This window comes from Arachis duranensis, chromosome 3 (assembly GCF_000817695.3).
Source record: "Arachis duranensis cultivar V14167 chromosome 3, aradu.V14167.gnm2.J7QH, whole genome shotgun sequence".
Classification (NCBI taxonomy): domain Eukaryota; kingdom Viridiplantae; phylum Streptophyta; class Magnoliopsida; order Fabales; family Fabaceae; genus Arachis; species Arachis duranensis.
The window spans coordinates 119,645,756-119,668,608 of NC_029774.3; the positions used below are offsets into that span (position 1 = coordinate 119,645,756).

The 22,853-nt window shown below is 33.7% G+C and overlaps 2 protein-coding genes across 2 annotated transcripts; both read right to left on the reverse strand.

Annotated features, from left to right (window-relative positions):
* Window positions 1-625: 625 nt before the first annotated feature.
* On the reverse strand, window positions 626-7,430 carry LOC107480681 (cytochrome P450 736A117). Its single transcript, XM_016100846.3, has 3 exons — window positions 6,929-7,430; window positions 3,236-3,783; window positions 626-1,341 (listed from the first exon to the last, which is right to left on the reverse strand). Exons 1-3 carry the CDS (start codon window positions 7,284-7,286, stop codon window positions 736-738), a joined length of 1,512 nt encoding a protein of 503 aa, XP_015956332.1. The 5' UTR covers window positions 7,287-7,430; the 3' UTR covers window positions 626-735.
* A 1,894-nt stretch (window positions 7,431-9,324) lies between these two features.
* On the reverse strand, window positions 9,325-18,110 carry LOC107480587 (wings apart-like protein 1). Its single transcript, XM_052258466.1, has 13 exons — window positions 17,313-18,110; window positions 16,221-16,320; window positions 15,017-15,356; window positions 14,345-14,457; window positions 14,023-14,154; window positions 13,752-13,845; window positions 13,556-13,618; window positions 12,308-12,894; window positions 11,720-11,979; window positions 10,924-11,074; window positions 10,362-10,451; window positions 10,253-10,330; window positions 9,325-9,815 (listed from the first exon to the last, which is right to left on the reverse strand). Exons 1-13 carry the CDS (start codon window positions 17,786-17,788, stop codon window positions 9,732-9,734), a joined length of 2,568 nt encoding a protein of 855 aa, XP_052114426.1. The 5' UTR covers window positions 17,789-18,110; the 3' UTR covers window positions 9,325-9,731.
* Between the last annotated feature and the right edge of the window lie 4,743 nt (window positions 18,111-22,853).

The following is a 22,853-nucleotide window of genomic DNA, read 5'->3' on the forward strand; positions in this document are numbered from 1 at the left end:
GTGTGATTTTTGGTACTAGCATATGGAGTATAGGTTTAATCGATTAGACACATATTACTTCGTTAGAACTTTAAAATTTACACTAAAAGAATGTTTAATCTTAGTGACACATTCTTTATGCATATACTTGTCTGACATTTATATTTTGTAAATAGTGGGGAATTGAAGGGTATTTACAAATTTGATTAATTAATATTATTAATATTATTAATATTATTAATATTAACAAACGGTTACTAACCGTTTTGTACCATTTGGTTGAAGGGACACAACCTTTTAAGGATTGTGTATGTTCAAAATATTGTGTCTATTGGCTAAAGGGATACAACTCTTTAAGAGTTGTATATGTTCAAAACATTGTATCTATTGGCAATAGAAATGACACAACCATTTGTATACGTAATTAATCATAATTGCTACGTGCAATATGTATAAATAAGTCCTTGTCCACTATTTCAGATATGAAGTACTAAGCGTACAGTTTACACTACTATTAAGAGATTTTCTTTGTTCAAGAGAGTTGAGAATTTCTTATTATTGCTAATTAAGAAATTCTTAGGTTTCATTGTATCTTGGGAGAGTATTTTTATCAACCTTATAGCAACTAAGTGTGGGGACAAATATCTCTCTAAAAAAAACGATCTAATCGTGCCTTAAAACCACTACACAAATATAAAATTTTGTCATCTTACCATCTTCATATACCCAACAATAACTTATTCAATTCAATACTATTCATTCATAATAAGGGGTTGGTATAGCCAAGAGAGGTGATTTCAAATGCAGGACTAGTCCATAAAATTTAGACAAGTCCAATTCCTTAGAACCAGCAGGCAAATCCCAATCAAAATGGTAAACAAGGTTAGCCAGCACAGTTTCATCAAGAGCAGTGGCAAACTGCAGCCCAGGGCACCCTCTCCTTCCTGCACCAAAAGGAATAAACTGAAAATCACGCCCTTTGAAATCCACCGAACTGTTTAAGAACCTCTCTGGCTTGAACTCAAGTGGCTGGTCCCAACACTTTGGATCCGTTGCAACGGCCCATGCATTCACCAACACCTGTGTTCCAGCTTCAATGTCATACCCATTCAGCTTGATGCCTTTGGTGGATTCTCTAGGAACTAGAACTGGAAGTGAAGGGTGCAACCGAAGTGTTTCTTTCATCACAGCTTTCAAGTAGTTCATGTGAACCAAATCTTGTTCGGTTATGTTGCTTCTGTTTCCAACAACAGTTCTCACTTCATCTTGAAGTTTGTGCATAATCGCTGGCCGTTTTAACAGTTCCGCCATTGCCCATTCTAGCACAGTGTACGTAGGGTCCGTACCTGCCGTAAACATGTCCTGCATAAATAATTCGCATTAAATATGTATTAATAATTTAAAATTTTACTTAATCAACAGTTACAATAATTAATAGTCATATTAACAAGTTTCAACAAAATTGAAGTCAAAATTAATTAAGTTGGAAAAAAGAACTGTCATCTACCATTAACGACAAAATTCTCTAAAAAATGGTTATTTATTTTATTATAAATACATAGACATCTTAATATATATTCAAAACTCAATTTATAAAAAAATTTACTAAAATCTTTGTTAACTTAAGCATCAGAATTTTTTGTTGGTATCACTCTTTAACTTCCTCACAAGAAACTCAAACAGTAGCATTTGACACCAGAAAACACAATTTCAAAAGAAGTTTAGGCCTCACGTTCAAGTCTAAATCTATCTGTTTTAGATAATCCATAAAACACAAATTATTAAAATTAAATTATTCTCTTAAAAAGTGTGGTATTTACAATAGTTGACATAAAATTAAATATTTTTAATCAGAAAAACTATAAATAAATAATTTTTAACTAGTCAACTTTCAATAATTACAATTAATAATTATTAATTTTGTATTTTTTTAAAATAAAATTTAAATAATCACTAATTAATAATAATTAATTAGTACGAAATATAATTTAAAAATACTTATTAACTTGTTATTGACTAAATTCCTATTAATTATCTCACGAAATTGAACAACAAATGACTCTTAATCTCTTAGGTAGTGTTTGGTGGAGAGACATATATTGAAAGACTGAGACTGAGAGACAGAGACTAAGAGACAGAGACTGAAATAAGTTTTAGTATTCTGTTTGGTGCCAAGTGAGAGACAAAAATTGAAATAAGAATAAAACTCTAATTTAATTTGCACAAAGGATAAAATTGGAATTAATTAATTAAAATGAGAGTATTTTAGGTATAAAATATTATTAAAATTTCACTCTCTGTTTCTAAAAATATCAGTCCCTTGTGTCCCTACATTTTGGAGTCACTGAAATACTGAAATAGAGACAGAAATTTTAGTGTCAGTTTCTGAGCCAATAAACATGATACTGTCTCAATCTCTCAACCTCTGTCACAGTCCCACAAAATAAACGCTACCTTATAGTACGCTTCCTCTACCTGCCGATTCTATTAGGAAAGGGAGAGGGTTAAAAGAAGAAAAGAAAACATAATCCTTGATTTTCTATTAGGACTTTAAATACTTTAACCATCCTAAAAGCTTTCAAGTAAGAATAGAGTTGATTATTGACTAATTTAGCCTCCATTATTATTGATGTGGACCGAAAGACTGAAAGTTTAAAATATAGCTGGGAAAGCAAGGCCGATCAACTTAATGGAGTTCTAAATCGTTAAGCACAAATCTAGGTATATGTACGGTTTGCTTCTCATCCACTCATATCCTAGTTGCGTTGATTAACTAACTTTGGCACTATCTATGGGAGACAAATCTTTCCAAGATAAAAAACTAAAAAAGTTACTTTAAGAGGAGGGTCACGGGTCGCACACTAGTATACTAACAAAAAAAAAAAAGAAAAAACGAACCTTTATTATGTAATTAACAAAATTTAAGAGTATCATAAGGAGGAATGTAGCAGAATTTGTGATGTTTAACTATTAATTAGTCATCATCAATATTTTTATTAATAGTGTGAGATGACATCTAATGGTGTAGGATTAATTATTTTTCTTTCGATGGTTAAGTATTGGCTAGATTTCAACAAAAATGCTAGTCTCCTAGACTTTTTCCTATGATAAATAACAAGATATATGATAAGTTGATAACTACTATTCCTCATTTTGTAAAATAAATCTGAGTATCGTTATTGTGAAAAATAATTTACTAGAGAATAAGATAGCAATTGCCTAAATAACATATATATCAAACTCAAATATTTCTTACCACGAGTATTGCCTTCATTGTTGTTGTGTCAAACTCAAATCCAACAGCGTTACTGTTCTTGACAGAAAGCAAAACATCCACAAAATCATCAACATTATCAGTAAGTCCCTCTTGTTCTTTCCTTTTCCCAGAACTAACATGCTCCGCAATCACTTGATCCAAAAACTCATCGAGACGCTTGGCCACTCTTGACGCTCTTTTATAAGAACCATCAACCTTGTTCAACCAACTAAGCCATGGAATATAGTCCCCTATTGATGTTGTACCCAACAAGTCTCCAAACTCCAAAACCAGCTCCTGAAACTTGCACCCTTCTCCTCCTCCACGGTATCTCCTCCCTAGAGCACTTCTACACAATATGTCATTTGTAACACCGAAGAATATCTCAGACAAGTTTAACGGCATAGAAAAAGAAGAAGAAGCAAACTCTTTGATGGTTTCAACCATTCTTGCAGCTTCTTCCTCCCTAATAAGGCCGTACGATTGAACCCTTTTGTTGCTCAGAAGGTGTAACACGGCTAGGCTCCTTATCTGCCTCCAGTATTCACCTGCGTTACATAAAATACGAGAATGAGATATTTTAGAGGGTAATAATATGATATATATAACTTTGCTATACTCGCGGTATGTAGTCGATCTCAAACCCGATAAAGGAAGAGGACTTTGTTAGGCCCTTGACAACTAATATAAAAACTTAGTCAAATTTTTATGACATATATCAAAAGCGTTATTGCGCTAAAGTTAGATCATTGTCCGAAAACAACGCAGTGTATAGTCCGTGTACATTGTGAAATAAGTAAGAGCCGCTGCATCGGTTATGCTTTATGACACAGAGTGTTGGGCGATCAACGGGGAGCACGAATATAAGTTAAGTGTTGCAGAGATGAAAATGTTGATATGGTCATATGGATGAGTGATCATATGCGATTGGATATAATAAGGAACGAATATATAAGAGAAAGAAAGTTGGAGTAGCACCTATTGTGAAAAAGATGGTAGAATTATGTCTCAAGTGGTTTGGATACATGAGAAGAAGATCAACAGAATACTCAGTAAGAAGGGTAGATGAGATGGAAGATGGACAAGGGGTGAAAGGTAGAGGGTGATATAGGAAGACCATCCATGAGGTGGTCAAACAAAATCTACATATAAACGGTCTATCTGTAAACATGATATATGATAGAGTTCAATGGCATTATTTGATCCATGTAGTCGATCCCACCTAGTGGGACAAGACTTGAGCAATAAAAAAAGGGTAAAGTATACTTTTTGTCCCTGAAATTTACTAAAAGTTTTAAAAATATCCCTAAATTTTTATTTGTTTCAATTTTATCCCTCAAGTTTTCAATTTGCATCAATTTTACCCTTATTACTAATTTTTTGATAATTAATATTTTTCTTTTCAAATATACCCCTCCCTTATTATACCTATCATCATCATCATCACAACCCTCTGTCTCTATTTCTTTCTCTCTTTTCATCTTGACCGTTCTCTCCACCCCATCATTATCACAACCCTCTATCTCTTTTTCTTTCTCTCCATCTCTATCACCACCATCTCCGTTGAATCCCAACCTTCGATGACCACCACCTTTTTCTTCTTTTTCGCGCAAACCCAGCAACAACGAAGCCATCGCTCTTCCTCCTTCTCTGTTAGCAAACCCAACCTCATTAATTATTAGTACTAGTTGGGTTAATACCCTTTTTTTTTGTTTCCAGATTTCACACAAAGCAAAGCAAAATTCTTTTGCTGCCACACCAACCTGAAACCCTGACCCCAACAACAAAGTTTCTTCCCTTTTTTTTGTTTCTAGATTTCACACAAAGCAAAGCAAAATCCTTTTGCCGCCACACCAACCTGAAACCCTGACCCCAACAACAAAGTTTCTTCATTTCAATATTACTCGTACTATACTTCATTGGAAAATTAATAACACAAAAATTAAATGCCAAAGAACCAAACATGATTCATTTCAACACACTACTTCTTCTCATTTCTCAAAATGCCAACATTCAAAACAAACAAATTTATCATCATGACCATAATCATACTCCAACCTCCTATCCTCTCCCAAAAAAAATAAAAAAATTAAAAAAAAGAGAAAAAATAAGAAGAAAAGGAGGATGAGAGAAAAGACCACATCTTTAAACACCTGCATCATCAAAAAATATGGTTTTTTTTTAAAACTTTATTGTTGGGCAAAAATGCATGCTTTTTGAAATTTCAATGAACATATTGAGAGTGAAAAGTGGTAAGAGCATTGCTAGAGGGATCTTGCGAGAAGAGCTCCTCCAAAAATCGGTTCCATAGAACCTATCCCACATTTCATTCTCTGTTTGCTAACAGAGAAGGAGGAAGAGCGATGGCTTCGTTGTGTCTGGGTTTGCGCGAAGAAAAAGAAAAAGGGTGGTGGTCATCGAAGATTGGGGCTCAACGAAGATGGTGGTGATGGAGATGGAGAAAAAAAAAAGAGAGACAGAGGGTTATGATGATGATGGGGTGGAGAGGACGGTGAAGATGAAAAGAGAGAAAGAAAGAGAGACAGAGGGTTGTGATGATGATGATGATAGGTATAATAAGGGAGGGGTATATTTGGAAAGAAAAATATTAATTATCAAAAAATTAGTAATAAGGATAAAATTGATGCAAATCGAAAACTTGAGGGACAAAATTGAAACAAATCAAAACTTAGAGATATTTTTGAAACTTTTAACAAACTTCAGGGACAAAAAGTATACTTTATCCTAAAAAAAAGTTTGTATGTATTTAAGTTGTGTCAAATGATATAGTATTGAAGGATATTTATAGATACTAAGAGAATTAAAATATTAAATACGTAATATCCTATAATAAATATTCAGATATGTTAAATAATTTTAATGGAAACTAATTGATCATAATATATTCTAGCATCTCCTGTCAATCTCAAATGACAATATGAGTTTGAAACTTATTTAAAATAACAAAATAAAAAGAAATGCATAAACTGATGGAACAGATGCAGACAAAACTGTCGCAAAAAAGTACAGACAGAACTGGCGGAAGAAAACACAAACAGATCTGTCACAAGAAAAGCATAGACAGAACTGTTGGAAGGAAGCGCAAACAGAACTACCGCAAGAAAAACACAGACACAGCTGTTGCCAAAAAAAGCGCAGACGAAACTACTACAAGGAAAGCGCAAACGAAACTGTCGCAACGAAAGTGCAGACAAAACTACTACAAAAAAAGCACAAACAAAATTGTCGAAAAGATGGCGAATTGTTCGAAAATTGTCGAAAACCCGAAAAGGTGGCAAACTGGGAAGAGATGGTAAAATGTCGGAGGATGACGTGTTTGATTTATTAAGACTCGGAAAAATACAAGATGGAGAGAATAAGCTAATCTGTGAGGTGAAAAAACATCAAAAGAATGACAAAATAAAAAAAAAACCGACATACAAAAAAAGTGTAAAAAATACGGTAATTTCATAATAAAAAATAACATATTCTCTTCGAGAAATATACTATAATTCTAATATCGTGTTAGAAAGATAAGAAAATAATAAAAAAAATTTATATGTATTTAAATTTATAGATATTAAAAGAAAAAAAGTAATAAATATTTAATATTCTATAATAAATATTTAAATATATTAAATAATTCTAATAAAAAATAATTCATGCTCGTATATTTTATCCAGCCCTACTCACCATAAGGAGAGGTGGCTATGTCCTTGGAATCATACAAGAGTATCTCACTCATCTTCCGCGGTGGCCGGTTGGAGAACACCAAGTCGTGCGTCTTCATCACTTCTTCCGCCATGTCGGCCGAAGACACCACCAGCACCGGAACGTTCCCGAAGTGAAGGAGCATCAAGGGGCCATGTTTCTCAGCCAAGCTTTTGAGTGACCGGTGCGGGAACAAACCTATTTGGTGCAAGTTTCCGAGTATGGGTAGTTTTGGAGGTGAAGGAGGTGAGTTTTTGTCTGTGTGTTTGAAATACTGCCATTTCATGATGAGTACGATAATGAACAAAGATAGTAATATGATGGTGGTGAACAGATCCATGGTGGCATAAACAGAGAGTGCTCAAGTTTCTAGTACCTGTGAAAAGGTTTCAAGCTGTTGTGAAAGATGAGAAAGAATGCTAACCAATGATCCAATGTTTGAACTATTAATTTTTTCCCTCGAGTTTCTGTATTCGTTTTACACCAAATTTAAAACTTAAAACAGCATCACTATTATCAATTCTTTGTTTTGTGGACTCAAAAAGTCAATATGCCCAACCACATGTTCACATGTGTTGAGCTTATCGTAAGGAGTTTTGAATAGTTATGATAGTTTATTTGAGTTTAAACTTTAAATAATATAAAGTATTTTACACAATTATATAATTATATTTATTTTTTTGGATGATTATTTATGTAATTAATATAAAAAATAATTATTTTTAATGATATAATATTATATAATTAGATATATGTGTAGAATTATTTTATACTGATAATGCATTAAAATTAAATTTTTTATTTTATTCGAAGTTTCAAACTAAAAAGCAAGCACCACGTTTGCATTATTTACTGCTCTGAATAAATCTTTCTCATAACCCTAATAAGTTAAAAAGGAGAAATTTATTGTCCTATTATAATCTCGTGTTGAATAAGTAAACTATATTTGAAAATTGTCGTTAGAAAGAAAAACCAAATTTTTGTAATATTGAAGTTACAGGAGTTATACTTAGGCTATTTTTTTTATATTGTTTAAATATATGTGTAATACATTATTATTGGAAGATTGGGTGTTTTTTTTTTGATATGGTGTTTTATTCAAATCGGACGGTCCGATTTGTTTGAAGAGAAAAATAAATTACAAATTGGAGGGTCCGATTTGTTTGGAGAAAAAAATAAACTACAAATCGGAGGGTCCGTTTTGTATTTTTTATTTTTTTTATTTTTTAAAATAAAAATCGGACGGTCCGATTTCAACATTAAAATTTTTTTTTCGAATTCACAAATCGGACCGTCCGATTTGTGATTGTTTGTTTGAAAAAAAAATAAAACAAACAAATCGGTGCATCCGATTTATACATCCCATACCAATGTGAAACACACTTCTGTTCACAATTTCTTGTTATACACTTCTCTCTCTCCCACATAAAAAATAACAAGCGGTTATACTTACTTTGTCCCACATTAGGACAAAAAATAAATCATCTGTTTTTAGTCCACTATATATTTAAATGTAATGTAATGGACTTGAGAGCCAGTCTGGTATATATATTTTTTTAAAGAGGAGTGGTAGGAACCAATAAATTTTTAATGGTGTGAGATTACATTTAATGGTGTGAAATTTTTTACTTTTTTTTTACCAGTTAAGTGCTGGCCGAATTTTAACAAAAGTGTTAGTCCCTTAGACTTTCTCTTTTTTAAATATCTTTTATTATATATATTATTTCTAAAATTTAGACCATTAATTAATTAAAATGTAATGCACATTCCATAATGACTAATACCATAATAATTATTTTTCGCATTTAATAAATAAATTGCCTAACTGTGAAAACTGGTTCAGCCGCCACAGTTTTAAAAATTAATTTTCCTTCTCTTCTTTGAGTAGTTTAGAAGTTTAGATAATAATAGAAATAAATAAATAATATATTGCTTCCGCCGTTGGGCATTGACTTGATCCAAATTGTTATAAGATATTCATCATGAAGGTTCATCTGCTATTTCATCTTCTAATCCAAATTTCTAATATATATTTTCAGGTTTCATCCATTTCATTGGCATGTTAGTAATAATGTACGGCACTTCCAAACTCACAGGCTTACGCTTTCATGTAACCTGATCATCTTTCATGATGTTGAAAACACATCATGCTGAATTTCTCTATATTCTTTCTATTCTTGGCTTATTAATTTATCAGAGTTAATACGCGAAAGTTTCGGTTATGCATCAAACGAAATCATCTTGTGCCCATGTAGGTTTAAAACCAATATTTGATTACAGAACATAAGGAGCAACGATCAATGAAATACTAATTGGAAAGAACCCGAAATCATTTGTGTTTGTAAAATGTAAACTGACATATGATTAATGCACAGATATCTACTTAAATATTATGCTTATTTAACACTGATTCAATCTCGGCTTATGTCAAGTTGCCGAAAATATGAAGAAAAAGGACGCGGCTATTCTACATGAGCATTTATAACAAAATATATAAGCTTCTGATACACGAAAAATGAATGAATAAACAAAAAATATTGAAAAAATTACTACCATTGATTACACACACAACTATGCTAATAATAATGCAACCCACTATTAATTTTCTGTATACATCATCACCAGCATGGTGATACAAATATAGGACATGGTATAGCATTCATAAAGTATATGTAACTTGGTCAGACTCTGTAATGAACTAAGCTGCAGCAGTCCCATTTTGTGTGGAGTAACAAAAACCTAACTTACGCTGTGGCTGTACAGAGTTTTCCGATGTGCTGGGCTTTCATCGAATTCTGCACGATTCAATGACTTCACTAACTGCTTTATGAGTCTCTGGTGAAATCATGTTCAATGACAGATGAAATTCCTGCAGAAAGAGATATCATCATGAGCTAAGAAAAGTATCAAAGGTGCAAAGTCCGATTTTTGTTTGAAGTGGTAAAGTCGCAAGCCCTAGGCATAAGATGTAGGCATCTCCATTGAAGCATATATTTCAAAAGATCCTCACATGAGGTTGGCTCAATCATAGAAATCTGATGACTTCTGGTCAAAAAGCATTCTAGCAACTAAGTTTTAGAAAGTATTCCTTCTGAGATATGATATGCAGCAAGCTCAAACTAGACTTTTGAAGATTATATTCTCATTTTATGCAAACTCCAAACTAAATATGATAGTTGGCCCACTCATATTAAAGTTCCCAAACTAAAACCAAACTCTAGTTACCCTTCCCAAAAAAAAAGGATAATAAATTATACTATTTCTCACTAGTTTTCCAGTTTTATCTCAATGGTTGTAGCAACATACCACAAATCTGTCCAACACAGGCACAAGAATAGATAAGTTGTGATCTGGGAGATGGTCAGCAATTGCCGCTCGGATGCTCTTACTGTAGACCAAAAAGGAAATTGCAAGCCTTGATGTAAGCAAGAGCAGTTAAAGAGTAAATAGAGACAATCATTTTCTCAGCTTCTTTTTCACCCTGGAGAACAACTTCTTCAGCATCCTGCAAGATGAAACACAAGATTATTGATGCTACATCATCCGCAATCAAATTTCACATCCTTTCACACCCTACGTTGAGCTGGTCCTACTAAACAGGTTGAATTGGCTACACATCAGATAAGACCTAGATGAAAAGATCAATATCTTAGGAGTTTTAAGTCCTCATCCAGTTATTTACTTATTTATGTATGTCAGAATTCAATGAAGTCAAGAAAGACTCCAACCATTCTTTGTCTTTCTCGTTCATCTGAAATAACTAATTTACCCTTAACCGTGGCCTCATTATTGCACGACAAAATTGACTTTTCTTTTATTTTTTTTTTTTGGGGGTTGGGCGGGTGTTGTTTAAGCACAATACAAACCAAGAAATTAGAAAGATTGGGAAATTTCTGGAATTCCACTTTAAAAGTATAATATGCCAATCCAAAACAATAATCCACTCTCTTAAGAGGAAACAAGAATATGCAACCTACCAGTGCCGAATGTTTATCTTCCCCATCTCCCTCAATTCCACCCTGGTTAGCCAAGAAAATAGAGCATAATAATTGAATAACATCCCCCCGAGCCTCATGATCCAAGCCCCGTGATGAAGGAAGCAGAACACTGGCAGCTGCAAGGCGTGATCTGCAAAAAAACCAGCAACAAAATTAAAAGGTGTCAAAAGACATTAATGAAATACATCACATATGATAACACTAAACCAATTTTAGATATCTAGTTTCTCCTTATCAAGTTGTCAATTGTAGTTTATTTGAACAAAAAACAAAATACAATGATATTAGAATTGGTGAGAAGTTAGTTTATTATATTCTTTTTCTTTAGATAAAACAAAAATAAATCACATTGATTAAAAAATGGGTAGTTTTTCAACTTCTATTCTTAATTAAGTGGTTTGCTATATAAATCAAATGACGATATTAGTGTTTCATCATAAAATAATCTTTTAAAAATGTTAGCTATGTCACTACAATATGTGTCGTATGTTGCAACAAAAGAATGGTCTTTATGCTACATTATAACTCTGAAGATATGAGCAATGCATTTAGAAACAAGCCAAGACTTAATTAGCAAATTCCTAAGAGTGAACGATGAAAATAGACAAATGCATCGTTACAATAGCATAGTATGAAAATACTACAAAATAACATGACGAGGCATGTGTAACAATTCAACCATGTATGCATCGAAATCATTCTTTCTCATGGTAAATTGTTCAAATTTAAAACTTAAAATAGTAGAACATAAAACATAAAGCAGTAGAACACTTACCTGTTGTGGTCATCCTTCTCTACCAGGTTTACAAGCAAGCCCAGAATGGCCACAAGAAAATCTAATTCATGATCAGTGAGATGCTTATCATATTGCTGGTCTTCAGCACTTGAAGTATTTTCTTTCATCTGACCAAAGGACATCGAAGAGCTGAAGCAAGGGAAATGACCAGCAATCAGCTTAGACATAGTTTCCAGTCCTCCATAGGCCGCAATTTGCTGGCAGCCAACAGGATTGTCATTAGTCAAATTCATCAACACCTACAGTAGCAAAGACAACCTTAGTTAGTGCACAAGCCTTAAGTGACATATCGGGTGCTGTAAGACATAAACCCAGATAGGAGTTCTTGCTTAAAATAAAATAAAAAGAGAGATCAAGTGAATAACAGAGACATAGGCCTACTGGAGTATATATAAAACAAAGAAAGAACTGTATTCAGCTGACATTTAAAGCACAAATTAAATGTAAGTAACTGCCAAATGATCTGATTCTGGCAGGTAAAAACCCTTGATTCAGTCATCCAAATCCAAATTCCAGACTATGAAATGAATATGAATGATATACGGAAAGAGCAAATGCTGGAAATACCTTAACAGCAGTTAGAAGGCAATCACTTAGAAGGATGGAACCTTCTTCATCGCCAACAACAGAACTGGAACAATTGATGTCAACATCATTCAATTCTTGTTGGATCTCTATCTCTTTAGTCTGAGATTGACATACATACTCAAATTCTCTGCTTGGCACCTCATATTTTCTTTTAGAATGAGATTTCTTCTGTTTCCCTGATAATATGTCCCACTTAGTGGGTGCAAAGTCATCCTCATCAAATGCAAAAGGATCTTGGCTATCATCCGAGATTACAATTGGGCTATTTTCAGTAAACCGTACATTCTTCCTTGAACTATTATGGATTGTGGATGCTTTATTGCCTGAACTCTTTGATGCACCACTGCAAGATTCAGATGTTGAAGAACTAACTCTCATCTTTAGCGAATAAATATCACTAGTTGAAGTGCTGGGAGTTTCAGAAATGGATTGTGAACATTCCATCTGACTACATGTCAAAAGTCGGCTGCTCCGTGTAACATCAGAATTCTTAGCAGAAGAAGCTCTATTCATACCAAACAACTTGCCGATAGAACTTTTGAATAAAGGTTCATTCTCTGAAATTCAAATGGAAGCATTCAAAAATTTTAAGACAAACTTATTTCAACATTAGTAAGCAACAACAACAACAACAACAAAGTCTTGTCCTACTAGGTGGGGTCGGCTACATGAATCAAACGACGCCATGGAGCTCTATCATGTATCATGCAAACAAACAAATTGGTTACCACCGAATTATCTTGCAGAATATGACAACAACAAAGCATAAATAAAATACCAACTAAAATCAATGGCTTTTCTCACTTTTCTTTCAGATTAGAACAATTTTTTTATCCACAGTTCAGAAAACATCATCTAATTAAGGATTAAGGATCCTTTCAGGTAATGATCACACAAAGGCATAAATTCCTGCTTCTGTTCATTTTTTCATTCTTTTCACTCAACATATTAGTTTTCATTTCTAATGGTTGGTGCCTTTTCTTCTCTCCCCTAATTCATGCCAATGTTCCCTTTTGTCAGTAAAAAAACAGAGAAACAGATAATTGGTATTGATATATCCTCTAACAAGAGGGGAAACAGTTCAAGCAATATTTCCTGTCTAGAGAAAACGAATGATTGTATAATGGTTTGATTATAACAATTTGGCAGCTCATCATACAGAGTCCAGCATATATAACTATAATCAATAAACATGAAAATAGCAACAACAAAATAGCAATATAGTACTTTTTTCTTCTATCCCCTTTTTCTCATTGGATGCAGCAGAGGCACTTCGACGTAAACATATGTCTAGAAGAATATTGGCATGAATTAGGGGAGAGAAGAAAAGGCACCAACCATTAGAAATGAAAACTAATATTGTGAGTGAAAAGAATGAAAAAATGAACAGAAGCAGGAATTTATGCCTTTGTGTGATCATTACCTGAAAGGATCCTTATAACAGTTATGATCAGCTCCGTAAAAGAAAAAGAAGTTGCCTGAGGATTTAATCTTCCTTTCAATTCAAGCAAATGAGTCTATTATGGCAAAGTAAATGTAAGTTAGATAAATTAGAAAGGTAGTCAAGCAAAAAAGCAAGAAATCTTGCAGTATCCATCATGTAAGACAAATGGGAAGTGACACAAGCAAAACTCAAAACAATAAAACATAGCAATCAACATTTACAATAAAACAGGCAAAGTGCATATGTTCACCTGATTATCTGTGCTTAGAAAAGTAGCATTCTCCATTATCTTCAGGCATTTGAGAAGTAGGGTTAGATTCTTCAGATGTTTGTTATTTCTCAGATCCTTGGTAGAGAGAGAACTATCATCCTCCACCCATTTCTGAAAGGCAAAGTCACGGTTCAAGGTAATAATTACCACAAATTGAATTCATCTACACTCCTATTGCTAGAGCATTTGTAAAATAGAAATCAACAAAAACAAGTAATCAAAATGTAAAGCCCAATACATCACATGGAAACTGCACTCATTACATAAGGCATACATATTGAACTAACATACAAGCTCACACCTCCAAATCTAAATGACAATTCATGGTGACTTCAAAGACCGCATCAAGTCCTCCATACTCCCTTAGTTTCTCCTTAAAATTTCCACCAGCCTTCCGTACAGCACCAGTGGTTTCTGGACAGACATAGTCATCATATGTGTCAGTACAACGGGTAATAATTAATTCCATGAAGTATGTCGATACTCAGTGGAACCACATACAGCTACACATTCTGTTTAGTTCAGCATTAAATACAAGATAATCACGTTTTACATGTGACAGCTGTCAACTATTAATTTGGAATAGAAAGACACATGGCAAAAGCACTAACACCAGTATATCACAATAATATAGTAATTTGTAGGTAATGTTGGCATCTTCCAACAAATTCAGTACCACTGAACTGAAAAGTGAAAAATAATCAGTTTGTAGCTACATATAAATATGCCATTTTCGGAAATTGAAAGAATAAAGCTAGTCACAGAAAGATTGGCAAAATAAACCATTCATGTCTTCATTAAGTTCTAAACAGTAAACATTATTACAGATGAACAGATTCAATGATCTATTGGTATGTTTGCATAAGAAAATCATCATCAGGAATTAAAGAATCAAACAGTCAAATCTATAACAATGAAAGGAACACCTTCAGACAATAATACAAAATGTGGAAGTTGATATTCTTTACGATACCATCAAGAGAAATGGCAGATAAACAAGCCTTCTCCATGGTCAACAATGCTAACCATTTCGGGCATAACTCTGGCCTCTCCACCACATTGTCATTCTGACAAGATGTTTTTAGTCCTTTGCAATTTACTAGAACTTCTTGAACTCTAGAAAAAACTGTGACCAAACTGGAATCCATTCTTCCCATTGAAGTTTTGAACATGTCATCATTCTGACGCAAGGATAGAAGCTTAGAACCAAGTTTTGGTGCCTTGTCTGCGATAGATGTTGAGACAATTGGTCTCAACAACTTTATAAGAAATTGAATACAACCAGATGATTCAAGTAGATTATCATCTTGACCCTGAAGCAAAAGCATATTATAGATAATTAGAGAACACCTTGATTTACAGTCCAAACTATCAGAATGGAAGTATAGGTCACTGAATAATCACTGCTGTCCATATAAGATGGGAATCAAAGCCATTGCATGTGAAGCTTCCTTTATTGATTATAAAACAAATACTGAAAAATCTGTCATAAATGAGGTGCCAAGTTCACAATGCACAGGCATATTCTTAAGCCAAGTCATGAAAGATATTTGATGACCTGCCTTCCAAATAAGGGGGAAATATTGTTTCTAATGGATATGTACAGAACTAGAAAAGGTAAACAATATAATATAGCAAAGTGCCAAATATGTAATGATGGAAGGTGCCTAAATACATTAGTTGGGCTTAGTTTTCTTTGTTAAGTCTGGAATGAACTACAAAGGAAACATATAGAGTTCCACAAAGGAAACATACAGAGTTCCACATCTAGAGGTTATTTGTAAACATCATGCCAAAGAAAATGTTTCCATTGCTCAAATAGCAGTGCCAACACATAGAAGCCTCTATTGGATTTCTTCTTTTCTTCCAACTTAGAACAAAAATGGGAATACACACACGTGCTTAGCATTTCCTTTTGGTATTAAAGATCTATTTGAAAGTGCGATCAAATAATTAACAACAGGAATTGAGCTCTAATAAAATCTTACTATGTAGAAAATAGTGCATTTACAGCAGCATTACAAGAGAGTTCTATCTTTCCACCAATAGCAGCTTATAAGAACTTTGGCAATGGAATAAATTTCTCATACATAACATTAATGACTTTATGTTTATAAGCCCAAAGTTTCCTCCATAATTAACTACAACTGCAAATTCTAAAACAAAACAAGACTTACATCACAGGTTAAAACGTATAGAAGAGTTGCAGCTGCAAGATTGCTGGGAGAATCATCGAGACTGAGGCCCAAAATAGCTTCAGTTATGGTCTTTGCCATCCTATAGAGTATAAAAATCAGGGACTAATCAGCTAAACATTCATACTGGTGTATTTTTCGATGTGACAATGAGTTCAATTCATATACTCAGTTTAAAATTCCAAACTAAATCTTAATAATGTCAATTGGGTAAAAGTAAACTTAACACGCCTTTTCTAGGAAAATTAAGTAATAGTGCAAACGGTAAATCGATATTATGAATCTATTTAACTGTGAAATCTAGTATTGAACCATAGCTATCATTCGCATCCTGTTGAATGGCAAGAAAGTGACCAAGGGGTGAATCAAACTAAAATCTAGCTTGCGCTAAGTGGTTAAATGTATTCTTCAATCTGCATATCATAGGTTCAAGTTCAAGACAAAGCACCTATTTGCCTATAGGCTGTGGGAAGGGGCAGCCCATACAGACTTACAGCCTGAGCAAGGATTCTCACACCCACCAGATGTGAACAAACTTTTTGTAAGACTTAAAAAAGTGAAAAATTAAATAAACCACCAGCAATAGACTTCATTAAACGATATAGTATAAACACATATCTAAGCTCCCATTAACGTCACATTTCTACGTGGAAAATAACCAGAGACCATAGAGATCTACCAGTTGAATCTAACTAACTCTAATGGGAATTGCATATCAGACTCATAAATGGATTAAAACACTAATAAGCCTTTTTGTTCTACTTCTCCTCGTGAAGCACTCCCAAATATTCGTATCCAAGAACAAGATTTATATCACAACCCAACTTCAAAATTTTTTAAGATAATCCAAAGACCTAGCCAATAAATACAAAAACCACATGTCAAACCACATCAAAATCAACCCAAGACTCCATCCACTCCAATTTCGAAACTTTGAACTATATCCTCACAAACAAAACGTAAGAGTGACAATAACAATAACAATTTCCAATATCTGCAATAGATATATTTCAGATTCAAATCCTACATTGAGTTTTCAGGAAATTAAAAATAAAAAATAAAAAATTTGCATACCCCTGACTCCTGAGAAGCCTCCGCTGCTGCGTGGTGCCACAAATACCCAACAGTGACACCAAGCTCGCTCTCCTGATCCGCAAAGGCTGTCCCTTGCGGAGGCCATCGAGAGCGAAATTCACCTCATCAACATGCTCCATCATCTCCCCAAACTCCTGCGCCTCCATAAGCGTCGATGTCGTAGGTATCGCCACGTGGCAACTCCCGTTAGCTGCCGCCGCCTTCTTCTCCCCCTTCCTCGCCCTCTTCGGCTCCCTGCAGCCGCCGCCGAAATCGTCTACTAAATTAGGATCCGAATCGAAGAGGGACCAATGCGAGGACGAATCCTGGGACGAGTACGCGAATCCGTAGATGTTGTTGTCGTGGTTCTGTGAACTCTCCTGCGATAGTGGGTCCAAAACGTCGTCGTTGAGAGAAGAAGCTGAGCAGGTCCTCGAGAGGGGTCTGTTTCGGCGACCGTATGTGCGAACGATCATCTTACTTCACTGGTGGACCAGATCGACGGAATTTCGTAACGGTGGTGGTTGGTGGCGGCGGCTATTTGGTCATTTTTTGAGGTTGAAAGGGCTTTTTTGGAAGAACAGGGTCTAAAGAATTGTCTGTGTGAATGAATTAGGGGAGAATTGAAGACGGAGAAAGGTGAGGTTTTTATGAATTTTCAGGTTGGGTGAGCTGAATTAGAAGAAGACACCGATGGAGTGGACTGAGAGAAGAAGGAGGAGGAGGATGAAGGGAATTGAATTAAGGTTTTTGAATTTTTGTGTGTATGTGGTTTTTTATTTTTTCTTTTCTTATTTGGATTATTAAATTCCGTGCGATTTTGAATTCAATGGGCCAGTGTAACTTTATCTTATGTTATCTTATTAATTTTGCATTCCCCGAGTGAATATCAGGAGAGGCTAATTTGGTAATTTTATTTGCGTATTTCTGTTTCCCAATAATACAAATATTTTTTTTTATGCAAAACGGGGCAACAGCCAAAAGAAAATTACAGGGAGAGGGGTGTTTTCCACAAAATGGTCATTTTTTTAATTTTGTAATTTTTTATTTTTAAAAAATAAAATTTCTGTTCACGATCTTACTTTTAAGTTTTTTTTTTTTTTAAATAAACATTACTACCAACGACTCACGATTTTGCTTATTTTATATTTTAAAAATAAAAATCATTACCAATAATTTCATCTTATCTTCATATTTCAACAAAACCCAAAAATCTTAATATTTTTGTATTTTATTTTTTAAAAAAATTAGCATTTAAGATTAAAATTTAGGTTTAAAATTTAAAATAAAAGATCATTTTAAAAATAACAGATGATATTAGTTGAAAAAGTTAATTTCTTAATTCAATTTTTTAAAATATAATATTATTATCCCAATAAAATTGGTGAAAGAAATGGACTTTAATTAAGACGAACCAATTTGAACTACTTATAAAATATCTGAGTCTATGTAACTATTCGAATTATCATTTTAAAGAATACATGATTTTGGAATTTAAAGCTTTTTCTCTTTTCAAAATAGTTTCTATAAGCTCGCCCAAAATTTACTATATTTCTACTTCCACTAAACCAATTTTTTGGTCCTATAAATATAATTTTTAAAGAATATAAAAATGGGAGAGAAAATACGTCAGAGATAAAGTTTTCATAATATATTTAGAGTTTATTTTTAAACGGATAATTTTGTTAGGTTGAGTTTTTTTTTATCTTTAAAATTTTGAATGAAAATCAAAATTGTTTTTAAATTTTTTTATCATTTTTATTTTTAAGATTAGAGATCATTCTAAAATTATCTTTTTTAAAAAAATAATTATAATTTTTAAACAATTTTATCCTTAACAAATAATAAAACACTCTATTCTATTATTCTCACCACTAATTACTCCCCCTTATCATTTGATTAGTATCACTATTATCACTTTGCGCTCTCTGCTTTTCTCTTTCTCTCTCTCTTTTTAGGTTTTTTGGCAACTAAATTTAACTAAATTGGTCCAAACCCAATAAAAATCAGATTTATTAGCGAGAGTGTAAATGCACACTTGAAGGTTGTAGAAGGCTTAGAGAATGAGGGGTTGAATCTATGACCTTCTTTTACCTTAATGAAATAACCCTTTTAAAACAAACTTTTAATCTGAATCTGTTTGAATTTAGTAGCCGAAAATTTATGAGACAATTTATTTTTATCTCATGAATATCAGAAAACAGAATAGAGCAGGAAAGAGAGAAGCTGACACCATCATGTATCTTGGTTCAGTTGCCTTGTGCAATGCAACCTACATCCAGTCTCCACTATAACAGTGGTGGAATTTTCACTATAGTTAAAGTATTACATACACCAATTCCACAGGATTGACACAATCCTTTCACTCTCAAGTTTTAACCTAACTTGACTTGGTTATGCTAATACCTAACTCTTCACTTTTAGTGCTAACCCAACTAAGAAAGGAATATCTCACTGGTACAAGATACAAGACACAAATTCAACCTAAAGAAATCTGAAATAACTCTAGACTTTTCACTCATGTGTATCTCTCTGCCTCTTTCCACTCTTAGACTCTTTCAATGACTTTCTCATTCAGTCTTTTATCTCAAGAAATTATAGAAAGATAAACATTAAAAAGAAAATTACAATCTGTAAAATATGAAGGAGATTGATGCTTCAACAGCCTCTTTGCTATGTGATAAACCAAATTTGCTTGCCTCTGATTTAGTTCCTCATTCTGGCGAAATACTTTTTTGACTAGGAAGCACTGTCCAAGTTGATGAACTTCTTTAGAGAACTCTTCTCATAACATAAACCTCAAAACACTGGTTATCTCTCCTTGGCTTTTGAATGATAAAAAATCTTCTTTTGTATCTCCTTGCATGTTGTTGAGTTGCTCTCTCCTAGGTCAACCATCGAGCTGTGTGCTTCACTAACTCACCATCTCATTTGTCCAGTTAATCCTCAAAATAGAAACTTTGGTTCTGACCCTTCTTTGTTAACCGAAAGCCATAGAATAGCAGAAACAAATATTTTCAATGGTAAACCCATATCTTAGCCATTGAAATACTACTTGGTCTCTAAGACACACTTTTGACCGTAGATACACAGCAGTGTTGAACAGAGATCATCTTTCCCAGATAACCCAATTTGGAGTGACAGATAGTTGACGATGAAGAGAAGAAATGAGATACATGTAGAAGGAAATAAATCACCTTTAGCTTCTGACTTCTCTTGATACAGTTTGATGTGGGTGATTAGACTTCAACCTTTTTGCTAAACCTTCTCTTTCTTGCTTTTTTGGTGAACAGCTTAGGAGCTAAATTTTCTCTCTCTCTTTCTTTGAGTTTTGACCAAGAGGGAAAAAGGTGAATAAGAGATGCAATCGGGCTTGGATCGGTTATCATTCATGCAACCCGTTTGATTTCTTTGGCCCATCTGATTTCATTTACTTTGATTTCTTTGGGCTTCATTTGTTTGTACAGCCCATCAACTTTGATTTTCTTGTCTATTTTACTGGGCTGCTGCAACAAGGAATTTTGGCCAACAACACTCAACCAAAATAATAAAAAAAATTCAAAACTAATTGGGTAATTAGCCCAATAATCTAATGTCTGTCATCATCAATTTTGTTAGTTAATTTCTTAACTCAACAATCTCCCCCTTGATGACAAACATATTAAACATTAACCAAAAGAAATTGAATTTGAATTGAGTTGAGAAACTTCCCTTTAATTTATGTTACTTGCTTTAGTGTTGCTCCCCTTTTCTTTTTCAAGGGTAGCTCCCCCTAGATTTATGCTCTTTTCTTCCTTCCTGTTTGTTATATTTGTAGAGGACAAAATAAAGAGCTATACACAATACAACTTGACTAAGGGATATTACATAACCAGCAACACAAATCCAGCTGATACGTAAAAAATTAAAATTTCACGTAATAACTACCGGCAAGTATACCGGGTCGTATCAAGTAATAAAACTCACAAGAGTGAGGTTGATCCCACAAGGATTAAAGTATTATGCAATCAATAGTTAATTGATTATTCTAGTTAGACAATCATATTGGAATGATAAACAACAAGGAATGTAAATGACTAGAAATTAAATGGAAAGTAATAAAATGCAGGGAAAGTAAATGACATGAATATAAAGAGCTGGAAAGTAAAATTGCAAGGAAATAAATTGCTAGGAAGTAAATTGCAAGAAAGTAAAATACTGGAAAGTAAATGACAGAAAGCAAAGATGGAAAACATAAGGGATTGGAGATGTTGATTCCTCTTGAATCAATGGGTCTCACTTCTTCTCAATCATGTAAGATAGATCCATGGCAGATTGTAGATAATTGGGTCACAATCTCTTGACGACTCAATTTCTCTCAACACAATTAATTGCCACTCTCGTGATCTAATTGCTCATGAGAAGAGGTGAAGTTTAATTTCTAATCTAAAGACCACACAACCTTCAAGACCTCAATTCAAAGTGGTTACATCTCACATACTAACCAAGAATGTATTGATCAAGAAGATTATGAGAGAAGAGCCTCAAACTGAATTCCATGATCCCTTTCTCAAGGCTCACATGTAATTCAAGTAGACCCAATCCCCCTCTCGGTAGTAATTGGATCTATGAAGCACAAAGACTCTCTCTTAGATAAACCAGCATGATTTCTAATCTCATACTACATAAATTCAAAGACCCCAATATCAGAGTAGTTATATGTCATGTACCAACTCTAAATCAAGAATCAATTTCATTATGCCAACAGAGCTCAAACTAAACCCTATGATCCTTCTCTCGAATTCACAATAGAATTCTAATAGATCCAAGGATTCTTAAAGAACAAAACTATCTTGCAAGGATTCTAAAAGATATCCAAGTATGAAATAGAATGAAGAAGAGAAGAAGAAATAAACATCAATTCAATCAAAATTGAAACAGAGCTCCTTTCCCAAACGCAAAGGGAATTAAGTGGTCATTGCTATCAAATTAAAACTAAATTGCATGAAATTAGAGTGCATGAAAATAAAGAGTGAGAATTCAAAACAGAAGTTGAAAATTCATGAATTCAAAAATAAAAATTACAAATTAAACTAAACCACTACAAAGGAAGAATAGAAGAGAGAGGGAAGAAAAGTGTATGAAGGGGAGGGGTCCGAAGACCCACTCCCAATGGAGTGTGCCAATTCACATAATTCCAAATTGGTCTCCTCCCTATCCAGCCTCCTTAATTCTATGAAACTAATGCCTTTATATAGGCTTTCCTAAATTACAAATTGAAATGAAATTAAAAACAAATTACAATCAAATAAAAATTCACTATTCTAGATGATTCTTGTGGCCTTGATTATTTGAGATTTATGGGCTTTGCTTGCTTGAGGTTGGATGGATCTTGAAGTAATTTAATTGAACCAAAACCAACTCTAGGGGGTCACATGGGTGTTATTGGCACCAACGCTTCACAAGCCCAAGTTACCAACGTCTTCATATTCTCCCAGGGGCTGACGTTGCTAACTTGAATTCCCAAGTTGGCAACGCCCTTATATTTTTTTTTGCTTAAAG

What these genes read in the sequence shown, in the direction of transcription:
- LOC107480681 (XM_016100846.3), bottom strand. Translation starts at nt 7,286, where the DNA reads ATGGATCTGTTCACCACCATCATATTACTATCTTTGTTCATTATCGTA. An exon ending in CATAGCCACCTCTCCTTATG is followed by an intron (nt 3,784 to 6,928) that starts GTGAGTAGGGCT and finishes TATGTAACGCAG; the next exon opens with GTGAATACTGGAGGCAGATA. An exon ending in CAATGAAGGCAATACTCGTG is followed by an intron (nt 1,342 to 3,235) that starts GTAAGAAATATT and finishes TTATTTATGCAG; the next exon opens with GACATGTTTACGGCAGGTAC.
- LOC107480587 (XM_052258466.1), bottom strand. Translation starts at nt 17,788, where the DNA reads ATGATCGTTCGCACATACGGTCGCCGAAACAGACCCCTCTCGAGGACC. An exon ending in AAGATAAACATTCGGCACTG is followed by an intron (nt 10,452 to 10,923) that starts GTAGGTTGCATA and finishes TTCATCTTGCAG; the next exon opens with GATGCTGAAGAAGTTGTTCT. An exon ending in CTGCTCTTGCTTACATCAAG is followed by an intron (nt 10,331 to 10,361) that starts GCTTGCAATTTC and finishes GTCTACAGTAAG; the next exon opens with AGCATCCGAGCGGCAATTGC.